Source organism: Marmota flaviventris, chromosome 12 (assembly GCF_047511675.1).
Source record: "Marmota flaviventris isolate mMarFla1 chromosome 12, mMarFla1.hap1, whole genome shotgun sequence".
In the NCBI taxonomy this organism is placed as follows: Eukaryota; Metazoa; Chordata; class Mammalia; order Rodentia; family Sciuridae; genus Marmota; species Marmota flaviventris.
The window spans coordinates 83,222,640-83,235,254 of NC_092509.1; the positions used below are offsets into that span (position 1 = coordinate 83,222,640).

At 40.2% G+C, this 12,615-nt stretch overlaps 1 protein-coding gene across 3 annotated transcripts in view; it reads right to left on the bottom strand.

Moving 5' to 3' along the window:
* Nucleotides 1-564: 564 nt before the first annotated feature.
* Nucleotides 565-12,615, bottom strand: part of Crb1 (crumbs cell polarity complex component 1) — a 131,609-nt gene continuing 119,558 nt past the window's right edge. For all 3 annotated transcript variants that reach the window (XM_027945671.3, XM_027945672.2, XM_027945670.2), the window contains one exon: nucleotides 565-780. In XM_027945671.3, the coding sequence (XP_027801472.2) occupies nucleotides 565-780 (216 nt within the window). The remainder of the gene's footprint in view (nucleotides 781-12,615) is intronic.

Below are 12,615 nucleotides of genomic sequence, written 5' to 3' on the forward strand. Positions count from 1 at the left end.
AAGAACCACCACATTTCAATGGTTATTTTTCTATGGTTTGATCACTTTTTGACCTTTTTGACCATGGCTTTCTCTAAGTACTTGATTAAAGGATGAGACTGTATATCTAATCACAGGCATATAATTAAACCTTTCACCACATGATAGAAAGAGAAATGTATTCTATTGTTTTGTTGTTGTTACTGTAGTTCCTGTATAAAAAAAAATGGTAGTTGTCTGCTAAAGGGCACACTAAAACGTTGTTCCCAGGTTGCAGAGTAAAGAGTTTAAACAATAGCCACTGGAGCTTTTTGCAAAAGATACAGTGCTCTGGAAGATGTTTTTGCTATACATGTGGCTGAAATTAATGGTGCAGACATAGTTTAATAATTGGTTAATATAAAAAAAAACAATGGTGTCAAGTCAAACCACTATGAAAATCTTTAAGGAGATCAAAATTATCCTTCTCACAGTTCCAGTGCAATCCAAGTTGAATTAGTGTCTCCAGGTATGTCCAAAAAATCACTCAAGTCCAATCATCAGTTCACCGTGAGCCGACCCTTTTCTCAAAGGGGCACCATGCTTCTAAATCAACCTCTCCAACGTGGGGGGCTGCCTCATGCTCCACATTTCCACTCGAGAGCCTTCCTTCTCTTGGCGGCAGGGGCTGTAGGTTCCCTGAGTTGCCCTTTTTTTGGAGGCAATAATAGAAGCAGCAACAGCCAGCAAGAGGATGAATAATAGGGCTAACGTCACGGAGCCAATGGCAGTGAAAATGTCTGAGATCAAGTCATCTGCCAACTGAAGGAATTGCAACAGTTAAGAAGTGAATTCAAGAGCAAAAGTTAACTTAGAACAATGGAACTCCCCTGGAGTGAAGAATAACAAGATCAAGTTGGTACCACTCAGTATTGTAAAAAGACCAAGGTGTTAAAAGACAGCCAGGTTTTCTTATTCCTAGATCATGTGAAGATGACCATCTGTCTAGCATCTGAGCCCTATGGGCAGAGAGTGTGATGTGAACTATCTGTTGTGCTCAGTGTCTTAATCTTAGTGACTAAGGTCATTCATGTGACATCAAGGTCAAGAAATGAACACACATGTGTGTGTGTGTATGTGTGTGTAATTCTAAATTCATGGGATTGCATTATTTATGGTTTCTTCCCTCCCTTGCCCAAAGTTTGATTTTAGACTTTAAAAAAAAATGTTGTTTTACAGTCTTTCTTGGGAAAGGAAACAAATTAAATTAGTTGAGCCTTGTGGGAAGATCCCTAGAGAAGAGGGACTGAAACACTAGTCTCTCAGGCGATTTGGATTTGAAGTGACAGTTGAATGCTTGTAAAAGCACATGAGTTCAATGCCAAACCCAAACATCTAGTACCAGAAAGCTGTAGGTGGAGTCCTGGCAAGAGGATCCAAACCCTGTGATCTTGTGGGTTTACTAGTTGCACATGGTTGGTTTAATGTTGGTGCAGTGTGATTATAAAGCACTTCTTTAGAAAACCTGAACTCTATCAGTTTGGCAATAAATACATGAAACTATGATTGAGTTGCATATAAATAGTAAAGACAGGAAGCAGTCACTATTTGAATTTTAAGTGATTTTTTTAGGAGAAATATTTCCAGCAGAGTAAATATAGGAGTAAATTCCCTCACCTTCCCACTTAGCTTTCTCTATGGGCCCTGTGCCATTGCCAAACCAATCTACCATCACAAACAGAAACTCCATTTTAAGATTCTATGCAGTTTAAATATCTTTGTATCCTTAGTTTTCATTGTTGTTATTTAATTGTTCCTGCGCTTTGGTTCGAATCATTATATAATTAATGTAATACAGTGATGTCTTCGTATTGTTGTTTTGGGTCTAATCACTGAATCTTGCTCATAATCATTAGCTTTTCTATTCATTCAAAAATACTTACTATTTACTATGGGTATTACTAGTAAATAAAAATACAGAAATAAATTAAAGTTTGGAACTTGGAACTCAGATCTTAAGGATAGAAGAAAAGGAGGAAACACACACACACATACAAATAATCATAGTGCACTGTAAATTTGTATTATGATCGTGCATTAAATTGTATTGGGATACAGTGGAGTAAGAGTAGAATGAAGCATGTGGTTGTTCTTTGAAGTATGAGTGAAAGTTCAAGGATCATAAGCAGGAAATGCTATTTGGATGAAATAATTTGAATTTTTAAAAAGCCAGGGGATAGAAAAGTGCTTAGAATTTGTGAAACAGTAAGAAGCCCAATATGACCAAAGAAAGGTATTGCCCATCATCTCCATGTTTGAATTGGGAAAGGATATAAATCATTGATAAAAGATAAAACTATAAAGGAGATAAATTTTGTCAAGGAATTTGAGACTACCTTAAAATCTGGTGTTTGCCCTGTAGTCATTTTGGGGCTATTCAAGATGTTTCAGAAAGAACAAGACATCATCAGATTTTATTAATTTGTCTCTGATATTAGGATGAAGGATTGGAGACAGTGAAGGTAGGTAAAAAATTAGAAGTAGAAAAATTAGTTCATTTATTTGTCAAGATAAAGAATGACCTAGGTCTAAGTTTAGCAAAGAAATGAGGGTTGAAGGGCAAGGGTAGATGAGGGGGATTTTGGAGGTAAATTTGGCACCACTCCACATCAGATTGTACTGGAGTTGGGGACAAGCATAGGAGAAGGATTAAGATGGCTGAGGATCCCATGTTAGGTGAGTACCTGGATGGGATGTCATTAGTTGGGAATGGGACATAGTAAAAGAAACAGGCCTGTGTAGGAAGACTATGAATTCACATTAGAAAAAGCTAGTTTCAAGCACCTAGCACATTCAGGGATATGGTGCTATTAGGTAATTAGAAATACTATAATCGCTTCCCTTCTCTTTTATATTGCTGTGAAAAATCCTGAGTCAGAACAACTTTTCATTTTCAAGTTATTTGAGCTTTAGGAGTAATACATGAAGAGCTTCACAGAATCCAGTAGTTTTTGAGGGAAAAAAAAAAAAAACGATTTTAGAGGGCAAATTCCCCATCCATACTGCTCGGTGGTGCTTTTGTGTGTAATTACATGTGTTATTGACAAAGATAACTCTGGTCTGGGAAAAATGAACAGAGTCATAGAGTTGGCCTTGAAGGGTCAAAAGTCAGGGACACAGCAGGGCAGATGGAACCTGACCAGCAAAACCCTTGGTATTATCTCCAGACCTTTAGATAATGCACTCCTAAATCCCTGGTTGTTGATTTAATCATAGTCTCTCCAGTAAATGGAGTCAACTTTGGGAGTACAGCTGTTATCCTGGATGAGTGAGTTGGGTGTGTCCACAGATGGGCAGAAATGATTTGGCTTGCCTCTGTTTTCTAAACTTTTTCTGCTCTCTTATTGTCTCATTAAGATGGAGATTGCTGACAGTGGGGAAATGAAGTCCAACTACATCCTCTCATTTGTTGCATTGCACCTGGGAGGATGAGGGCCTCTTGGGCATAGCCTCAGAGTCCCTGTGAGTGCCACAATTCAGGAGGTACCAGAGAGCTGATCTGTTTCACTCGTGATTTGTGAGGAACCAAGAACCTTGCCTACAGAGGCTTTACTGTCCTCAGATGTGATAAGAAGAAAAGCAAATTCAAGGGCTAGAATCTAGCTCTATCTTTGCCACTCGTTGCTGTCACTTAATGAAGTAGTTAAGGGTCCAGCCTATAGAGGGAGAGACCTGAGTTCAATTCATGATCCTGACACGTACTTGTGTGAATACACCAGCAACTTCTTTCATCTCTCAGAGACTCATTTTCATCATCTATAAAATTAGATATTAATATCCACTTCAAGGGATAGGACTAAATGAAACGCAGTGATGTGAAATAGACAAAGTATGACTTAAAGGAAGTTCTCAAAACATAAAAATATTAGTAGCCATTAACACACCATTGACCATTCTCCCTTATTCTATTTATTTATAAAAGATAAACTAGAATTTCATTAGGATTTTGCAGTACGACCCAGTGAGCCAACCTATAAAGACTAAATTGCAAGTTTAGGCCTCATAGTGTTTTTGATGAGAGAGTTCCCTTAGCTGTATCAAGTAAGGCATGTCATTAAGCTCTGGAGTCAAGTGGAATGAGTAGGATTTTGAAAACCCTCTGGAAGATCCTCTACCTTTGAAGTCCCATGGTTGAAAGGCTCCTTTTGGTCTGCTATTCTTCAACCATGCTTAAAATATATAGCCGTGGAGTGGATCTTTTGATAATTGAAACTACTGTGACATGTGAACTGAGGATGATGGGGGCCTCCAAGTGTGGGACAAGACCTGTTTGGACGGGTGGTACTTCTAACACTGTGCTTTTGAATAACTTTTTCCTGAAAAAGATATACCCCATATTAGCAATGACTATCATGTAAAATTATTTTTCTCAAGGATGACAGGCTTCAAACTATATTGAATTATTATTGTTAATTTCTTTTTTAAAAATATGACTCTTTAGCTGCTGAATAAATAAGTATTTCACTTTGGTTTTCCCCCAAAGTGGGTTCACTGAAACCTTGACTGGTTTAGGGCCTATCTATAACCCAAAGCCAGGTTATGTTATGGCACTCTGAGGTGAAACTATCAGCACTTATTTTTAATCTTTTTATTTGACTACTGTATGTTGGAACCATTCACCAGTGCATCTTTTAATCCCAGAAAAGAGATTCTGTACTGTTTCTGCTGAAGGCAGACTGGAGACAGCATGTATTTGCTAAACAGACAAATGGGTTTGTATCTAGTTTTGTCAATTTTTAGTACATTTGGTTTATATGTGTTGTTTTCCCATCTGTAAAATAGAAAAGAAATAATTCTCGTGTCTCAGAATCGCTCCAAGATTCATAGCATTCAGCTGTGTGGAGAAAGAGAACTTGGTCTATGCTGTTGCCCTTCTCTTTTATTATTCAGTGAACTTTCCTGCTGGCTGCCCTTGCCCAGTGTGGATTTCAGGGCTCCTGACACCCACAACCCACACATTGATGAACAGTTCATCTAATTCTGAAAATATAAAATGAGCTGACCTATCTGGAAAGAAAAACATATGGGCCCATTTCTATATCCTCAGCATCAAAAACTGCCTTTCATAATATTTAGGGCTGATGACAGTGTTCAGAAGAATGTGAAAAAAATAAACACATTGAAAGAAGGCCGCCCCCCCTCCCCAGCCAATATGAAGTATTACAAGACTGCTTGGGAAAATTGACCTTACGTTTCCCTGTGCATGGAAGTGAAGATGTTAAAGCTTTGACTTAAAGTGAGAATTGATTCAAGAATTGATGCCGCTACAATTGAGGTCATTTTCTCATACCTGGTTTTATAAAATCAGCAGAAATGTGTTTGTGTTTAAAAACAGTGGCGATATTTGAGATTAAAATTGGCTCCTGGAAAACACTGCAGTGGAGTGAATTTCTTCAAGTCCTTTCCAAAATTCAGCTGTATGTCAGTTACAGAGAAATACGTGGAGACAGTTTAAGGTGGGAAGTCAGGATGTTGAATGCGCAGGTGATTACAAGCTGCAGTCCAGCTTCTCTATGTGAGTTTCTGAAACTAGTTTGTATGTGTGTGATGTATGTGTGTGCGCCATTGTGTAGGTATTATGAGCATACATTGTGTGCTATTATAAGAATTAGTGATCAGTGGGAAAATTAAACATGTTTTTAAAACACCACTTAGAATATTTATCTTGCATGTGCATATTTAAAACAAAATAAAGATAACTTTAACTCTCATCTCCCAAACAAAAAAAAAAAAGGGAAAGGAATATTCCATATTTAACTTTGGAGAGCAGTTCTTGGGAATCACTATTGTAACAAGTACAGCTTCAATTTTGTGGATGGTGAAAACCTCCCACGCAGACCTGAGTCCTTGAACTGTATCTTATCAGTGAATTACTAGAAACAGCCGTTTCCATAGTAATATTGAATATATGCCAGGACTCTGGTTTTAAAATTAATATCACTATGGCAGCTAATTTTTAACCATAAATACACTGTCCACTTCACAGTTATAAAGGATGCAAATAAAGTATTGAAAAGCCAAGGAGAGGACGAGGGAGGGGTCCTGGGACAAAGAGGGGGCGATTCAGCCTGATGCTATGTTTATAGACTGGAAGTCTTCGGAATGTGCAGGAGGAGGCTGTGGCAGAGCTACCTGCCTTTCCCCAGGAGCTCAGCCCAGCAGCAGAGCACAGAGCAGTCAGTCATTTTCTCCTGGGCACTGCCCATCTCTTCATCTCACCACCTGCTTCTCCCAGGAAACTTGCAAGCTCTCCCTGGGATTTCTGAGAACAATACAATGGTGAGCCCCAGTCTCTCTAAGGCTGTGTACAACTGCAGTTGGCAGCATTTGAAACTCCTTGCTGGAAAAAGAAGGAATTTGACATAAAGTCTCTCTCATGAACTCCCACCACATCATTATAATTCCTTAAAATCTTCTGATTGGGGGTCTTCAAGGACAGCCAGGAATGAAAAACCAGGCTGAGATGGGTTAATTCAGGCCACCACAGCTTGGAAGGTGTCGTCCTGGGAAAATTCCCATGTGATCTCCCTACAAAGCCCTGCTCAAGAGGCCAGAATAGCGACTGTGAAAATTTCCTGTCAAAACGCTGGAGGTAAATGAGAAAAAGGAACTGCGCTAGCATAGAGATATGCATTTGGAATTCTAGGTGCAATTAAACCATTAGCCTCTTTCATACTTTAACCCAAGCATGACACATTTCCTCTTATGACCTTTAAGGAAACAGCTGAATTATATTGAGACTTGAGATGTGCTATGAAATTGGGCACAAAGCGACACATTTGTTCTTGCATTTGACAAATGATTGTACGCGTGCTCTGTGTAAGCACCACGCTGGCTTGAGATCCAGTGTGAGCCCACGGGTTCCAGCCCTGCCAGCCCAGGCACTGGGTTTGAGTTCTCGCCTGATGCTTCACAGCCGCCTTCTTGCTTTAGAACCCAGATTGCAGGCAGAAGCACACAAGCAGCTAGAAGTTTGGACACACTGCCTTCATATTTTTCCTCTCTGGAAGCAGGTGGTGTAAGCGATATTATTGTTTTCCTTGGAACCCAAGAACTCATGAATAAAAATTATCTTTCTCTCAAACAAGAACCAAGTCCCAGAAGTCCAAACTCAGATTTCATTATGTTTTGTAGATTTATTGTTGAAAGATAACAGCTAAGCATTTCTTCTGACCCTTTTGTCAGGGGTTTGCCAGATGTTTTACACACAGAGACCATTTTGATTCCCCTGCTAACCCAACAAGGTAGGTGATTCTATTTTGCGTCACCTTCTCAGGGAGGCCTGCTCTGACCCCCCTCTTCAACTGCAGTCCGCTTTCTCTTCTGCACTCTGATATCTGTCTAGTTTACCCATCTCCCCACTGTAATGGAAGCTCCGTGAAGGCTGAGATGTTTGCCTTCCCTGTTCCCGCCTGTCTCCCCAGCACCTGGAACAGTGTCTGTCCCACAGAGACACAGTGATTGACAACAGGGAGTTAAAAGATTAAGAGCTTGTGCAGCAGCACACGGCCAGCTAGGGACTTGATCCACTGAGAACTTCTTTCTCTTGGGAGTTTTTACCTGATAAAAATCTTGGCATGTGTCTGACAGAGGAATGGAAGCCTTTGCTCTCTGGCTCCCCTGCAGGGAGGGTGCCAACTCTGAGGTGCCAACACTGGTGTGGTTGATAAGAAAGGACACAACTGAGGGAGGCACCAAGCGGGCACAGAGACGGTTGGGTATTTTCCTCTTTGTGAAATTAGACATAATCTGTGTTTACCTTTTTTCTGCCCCTCATATCCTGGGCAGGTACATCACCTGGTGACCCTAGCAGGAACTGCTAGTGAAGATTAAGCAATAAAGTAGCAGCAGCCAGCTGTGATCTTCTACCCGCGAATCATTCTTTTCAAGGGTTAGGTGAAACAAATGGACACGATCTTGGCCCATCTTGGTTTCAGAAAGTTTTGTGGATGCTCTTGCTTCCTTTCCCTTTTCTTCTTATTTTTCTTTCTTTGTTTTATTTTGGAAAAGAGTCATTGCTAATGGAAGATTCTGAGTGTGTAAACTGCACGGCGCGGTGAGCTACTAAACACCTGGAGCTTTCAACCCTGATCCCTTCATGTCTTCACTAGCCTGTGCCCAGACCCTTTCCCACTTGAGTCTTCCACCCACATTTCACATTTTTGCATCCCCACAGTCATAATCCTGGTCTAAGTCATTAGCTATCTTTTTCCTGAGTGATTAAATAGTCTTCCAGCTACTTTCTCTTCCCCTAGAATCTACACCCTCCATCCAGCTCAACAAGAACAATAGTAGAGGAGGAAAGTGTATTCCGGGGGCTCATGGCTTCAGAGGTCTCAGTCCACAGACAGACAGCTCCATTCCTTGGGGCTTGAGGTGAGGCTGAACATCATGGCAGAAGAGTGTGGTGGAGGGAAGCAGCTCACATGATCAGGAAGCAGAGAGACTCCACTCACCAGATACAAAATATATACCCCAAGGCATGCCCCTAGGGACTCACCTTCTCCAACCACACACTGTGTCCCTACAGTTACCACCCAGTTAATCCCCATCAGGGGATTAATGCACTGATTAGGTTAAGGCTCTCATAACCCAATTATTTCATCTCTATACCTTCTTGCACTGTCTCTCTCATACATGAGCTTCTGAGGGACACCTCATATCTGAACGATAACAAAAAAGGAAATGAAAGCAAAACCTTGATTATCAGACTTAGAAGTCCATGGAAACTAACCCAAACATATCAAACCAACATTTCTAATCTTTAAGCTGATCCTTTTTATTAATGAACTCCCATCTGGTTATTATCTGTCAGAGTCCATCTACCTCCATTCCAACAAAGCACCTCTCTTTCCACTTCTCAGCGGGAATCACCTAATTCTGCCAATGCCACTTCTCCATCATGAAACATGCCATTTATTCAACCATACCTCTCTTCTTTTTAGGGCACTACTCAATCTTTCCTTCCTCTTTGCAAAGCACCCCCAAGGAAGCCCTTGTGACTCTACTCTCTCTAGTTCCTTGATACAGCAATATCCAGTGTCAGCAAGTAATTGGGAAGACCTATAGCTAGGGATGTATGACATGGAATATACACTTGAATGTGCTGCTACTGTTCTTTGTGAGTTAAGCCAAATTCTACCCTTTCCCTTTAGGACTGTAAGGAAAGAGTACCTGTTTATCTGTTTACTCTGGAACTTTCCAATAGTACAAAATGCCGAGCTTTGCACAAAATGGCTAATCAATTGTTATTGACTCATACACTTGTAATGCTCATTGCTCTGTTAAATGCATTATTAATTTCCTTGCAGTCATGAGTCCTGTATAGCGCAGAAAATGTATTGGTGGTGAATTCATTCTTTTGCTTATTCATGCATTTATTCATTCAATAAATCTTTATTGAATGCCTTCAAAGTTTCAGACATTGAAGTTTCTGGAGGTCTGGAACTTGAAAGGAAGGTCATGGTCTTAAAAAAAAAACACCTTTCTATTTAATAGTAGTGTGTATGGGTGGGGGCAGCTACAAACAACCATTGTCTTGTGGGCTGCGTTAGGTGGGAGGTGAGTATGAAGGACGGCAAGTGGAAGGAAGGAATGCCTCCTGGTGAACCTCGAGCTTCTCAGAGGAAGGTAGCTGCTGGGGGAATGAGGTAAAGAAGGGAAGGGTGACCAGGTACAGGGACACACACCTGTAATCCTTGGGATTAGGGAAGCTGAGGCAGGAGGATTCCAATTTTCAGGCCAGCCTGGGCAATTTATTGAGAATCTCTAAATAAATAAATAAATAAAGAGGGCTGGGAAGGAGCGTTAGGCAGATGACAACACCCATGGTCCCATTGCTTTAAGGGGAACAAGAAGCACGACAGCGGTACTGGTGCATCTGCTTGTCTGGGCAGGGTGAGCCTTTATGTAGCGCCGGTTACAGATGGAGATGTGGAAGCGGGAGTGGCAGCTCAACCCGGAAGGTGTTTAGGGAACCTGAGCAGGTAACCATGGAGACACTATCTCAGGAGGAGTTGGAAGTGAGGTGGAAGCCCATTTCATGTACATTCTCTGCTGGTTCTTTCCTAGTCCATTTGACTTGGGTCAGTTACATATCAACTTTATTATTTCGGTTCTTCTTCTGTGTACATGCCAAAAGTTCTCTATTAATCTGCATTTTACAGCACAGGAAAGATTTGAGTTTCTTTATACCCCATCTCTTCCATAGTAGGTATATTTTAAGGAGGCGATTGAAAAACATGCAAATTTGTTTTATACACAATTTCAAAAGGAAGAGAATATTTAATGAATTAAGAAGGCAGGGGGAAAAGCTGGGGTTGTGGCTCAGCAATAGAGCGCTTGCCTAGCACAGGCGAGGCCCAGGGTTCGATCCTCAGCACCACATAAAAATAAATAAATAAAATCAAGGTATTGTGTCTAACTACAACTAAAAAATAAATATTAAAAAAAAGGAGGCGGAGGGAATGTTTGAGGTTACAAGATACTGAAACACAACAACTGATAACCAAATGCAATTGATTGAATCCTGGATTTAAAAAAATTCAAAAAAGGATGTTATTTGAACTATTAGAGAAACCTGAATATGGAAAGTTTATGAAATGTTAGGTTCCTTGAATATGATAGTAGCATTGTAACTCTAGAAAGAAGTCTTCTTTCTTGGAAGATGCTTACCCAAAAATTACATAGAAAAATGTTATGATGTCTGCAACCTACTTTGTAATGATTCAGCAAAGAAATGTATGTAACTAATGAAACAGCAAAGATAGCAAAGTGTTTAAAACTTGGTAGTGTGGGTGAAGGGTAAATGTGTTCATTCTACCGTTCTTATTGACTCTGTTCAGATCTGAGCCTTTATTCCAGAAAATATTTGGAAAGTAGTATTTAAAAAATGATTTTTATAATGAAAAGTTTCTTTAGCCCCCAAAATATGCAGTTCTTGTTTCTCCTACTCTCCGTTCCTTGGCTATTCTAGCCCTTTCTGATTTCTCTTTCCTCTATACTTTTATCACACAGTAAGTTTTATTCCCATTTATGGCCAAATCTATCCTTCCAGATACCAAGGTATGGGTCACATCAGATGACAGTTCCCTCACCTATTTGCCCTGAACCTTGACTACCAGTGCCAAGCAGCATCAGGCACTCACTGTGTGTTCATGGGCTTTCTCGTGATCTACTGGTATCACCATTTTTAACCTAAAACCCAAACCATGGCACTTTTTCATTCTGATTTCTTTCTTCTTTCCAACTTTATTCAGCTGGTTAAAAGCTGTTATTCATTCATTCCCACATTACACAGGAAAAAGAATGCCAAATCCCTGACATCCTTATGGCTTATCACATATTCCTTCGGCAAAGGTAATCTAGTCTGTGTCATCGTATTTATTGCCCCCAAATCAAAACCAGTTGCCAAAGTAATGAAGGTCTATTGGTTTGTGTTGACTTAATCCATGTCAGAGGAGCTTTAAAAGCATATAAGGATAATTTGACCAGTAAAAGGAAAGCCATAAAAATGATCAAAAAGCCAATAGATATTCTGAGAACACCAAGCTTATTTTACTGAGGATTTATGGTCAACTTATCAGAAAATTATTTGGTCCAAGTCTACATTCAAGTACGTCCCTCTGTAATTCAACAAAGATTCTAGTCTCTGAAAAAAACAGCCTCCTATAATGAGATACCCTAGTCACCCCTAACTTGCAGCACATGTAGTTTAATTTTCAACAGTTGTGAGACTGCAGTAAATTCAGTTTTTGAATCACTAGTCCCATTTATACCTCAGCCCTGCATTAAATTACCAGAGCATAAACTGCACTGGAGCAAAGCCAACTGTGTTGTCCCTTCTGACATACCTGCACAAGTGTTTATTTATCAAATCGAGCTTAAATACCAGACAAGCCCCAGATGGTAGAAGTGCCAACTCCCACTGTGTCCCATCCAACAGAAGTGGATGCCAGGTCATCAGGCCCCGCCATACCATGCCAGCTTTGCCCCAGGCCCAATTCTGGAAGTTGTATTTTATCGACCAGACTCAAATTGGCTTCCCCTAGTGTAGGTGATAAAGTGTGGCGTCAGGTCACCCATGTAAAATATATTGCTTTAACTTCGACAGCTTGTCATTGAAGTCCTTGTTTATATAATCTATTGTGCCATTTACTCCATTCTTATTTTAAAACGCAAACCTAGAAATAAAAACCCTTTCTTTTGGTGTTTTGTTGATGAATGTGTATACCCTGCTCCTTCCCTTAAATAATCTCAGAAGTAGCCATTTCTGTTGTCACTGTCAGTTTACATCAAATTATAAGGCTTCCAGTTTTAAACTCTGCCTCACGGAAGATGAAGCACACACACCATGCTTTAATGGGAAGCCTCTTACTGCACAACCTTCTCCTTTCCAAAGAGTTTTAGACTCGGTATATCTAAACAGAGAGGGATCTTGTGGAGCTATGGCTGGGCAGATCTGAAGTGAGCATTACCAGAATCTATGAGACAGCAACAACTGAAATCACCAAAGTACCTGAAAACTAGCAAAGACCAAAACCTTCACACTGTGAGGATTTGTTGAAATAATATTTACTTTTAGAGCTACAAAAAAAA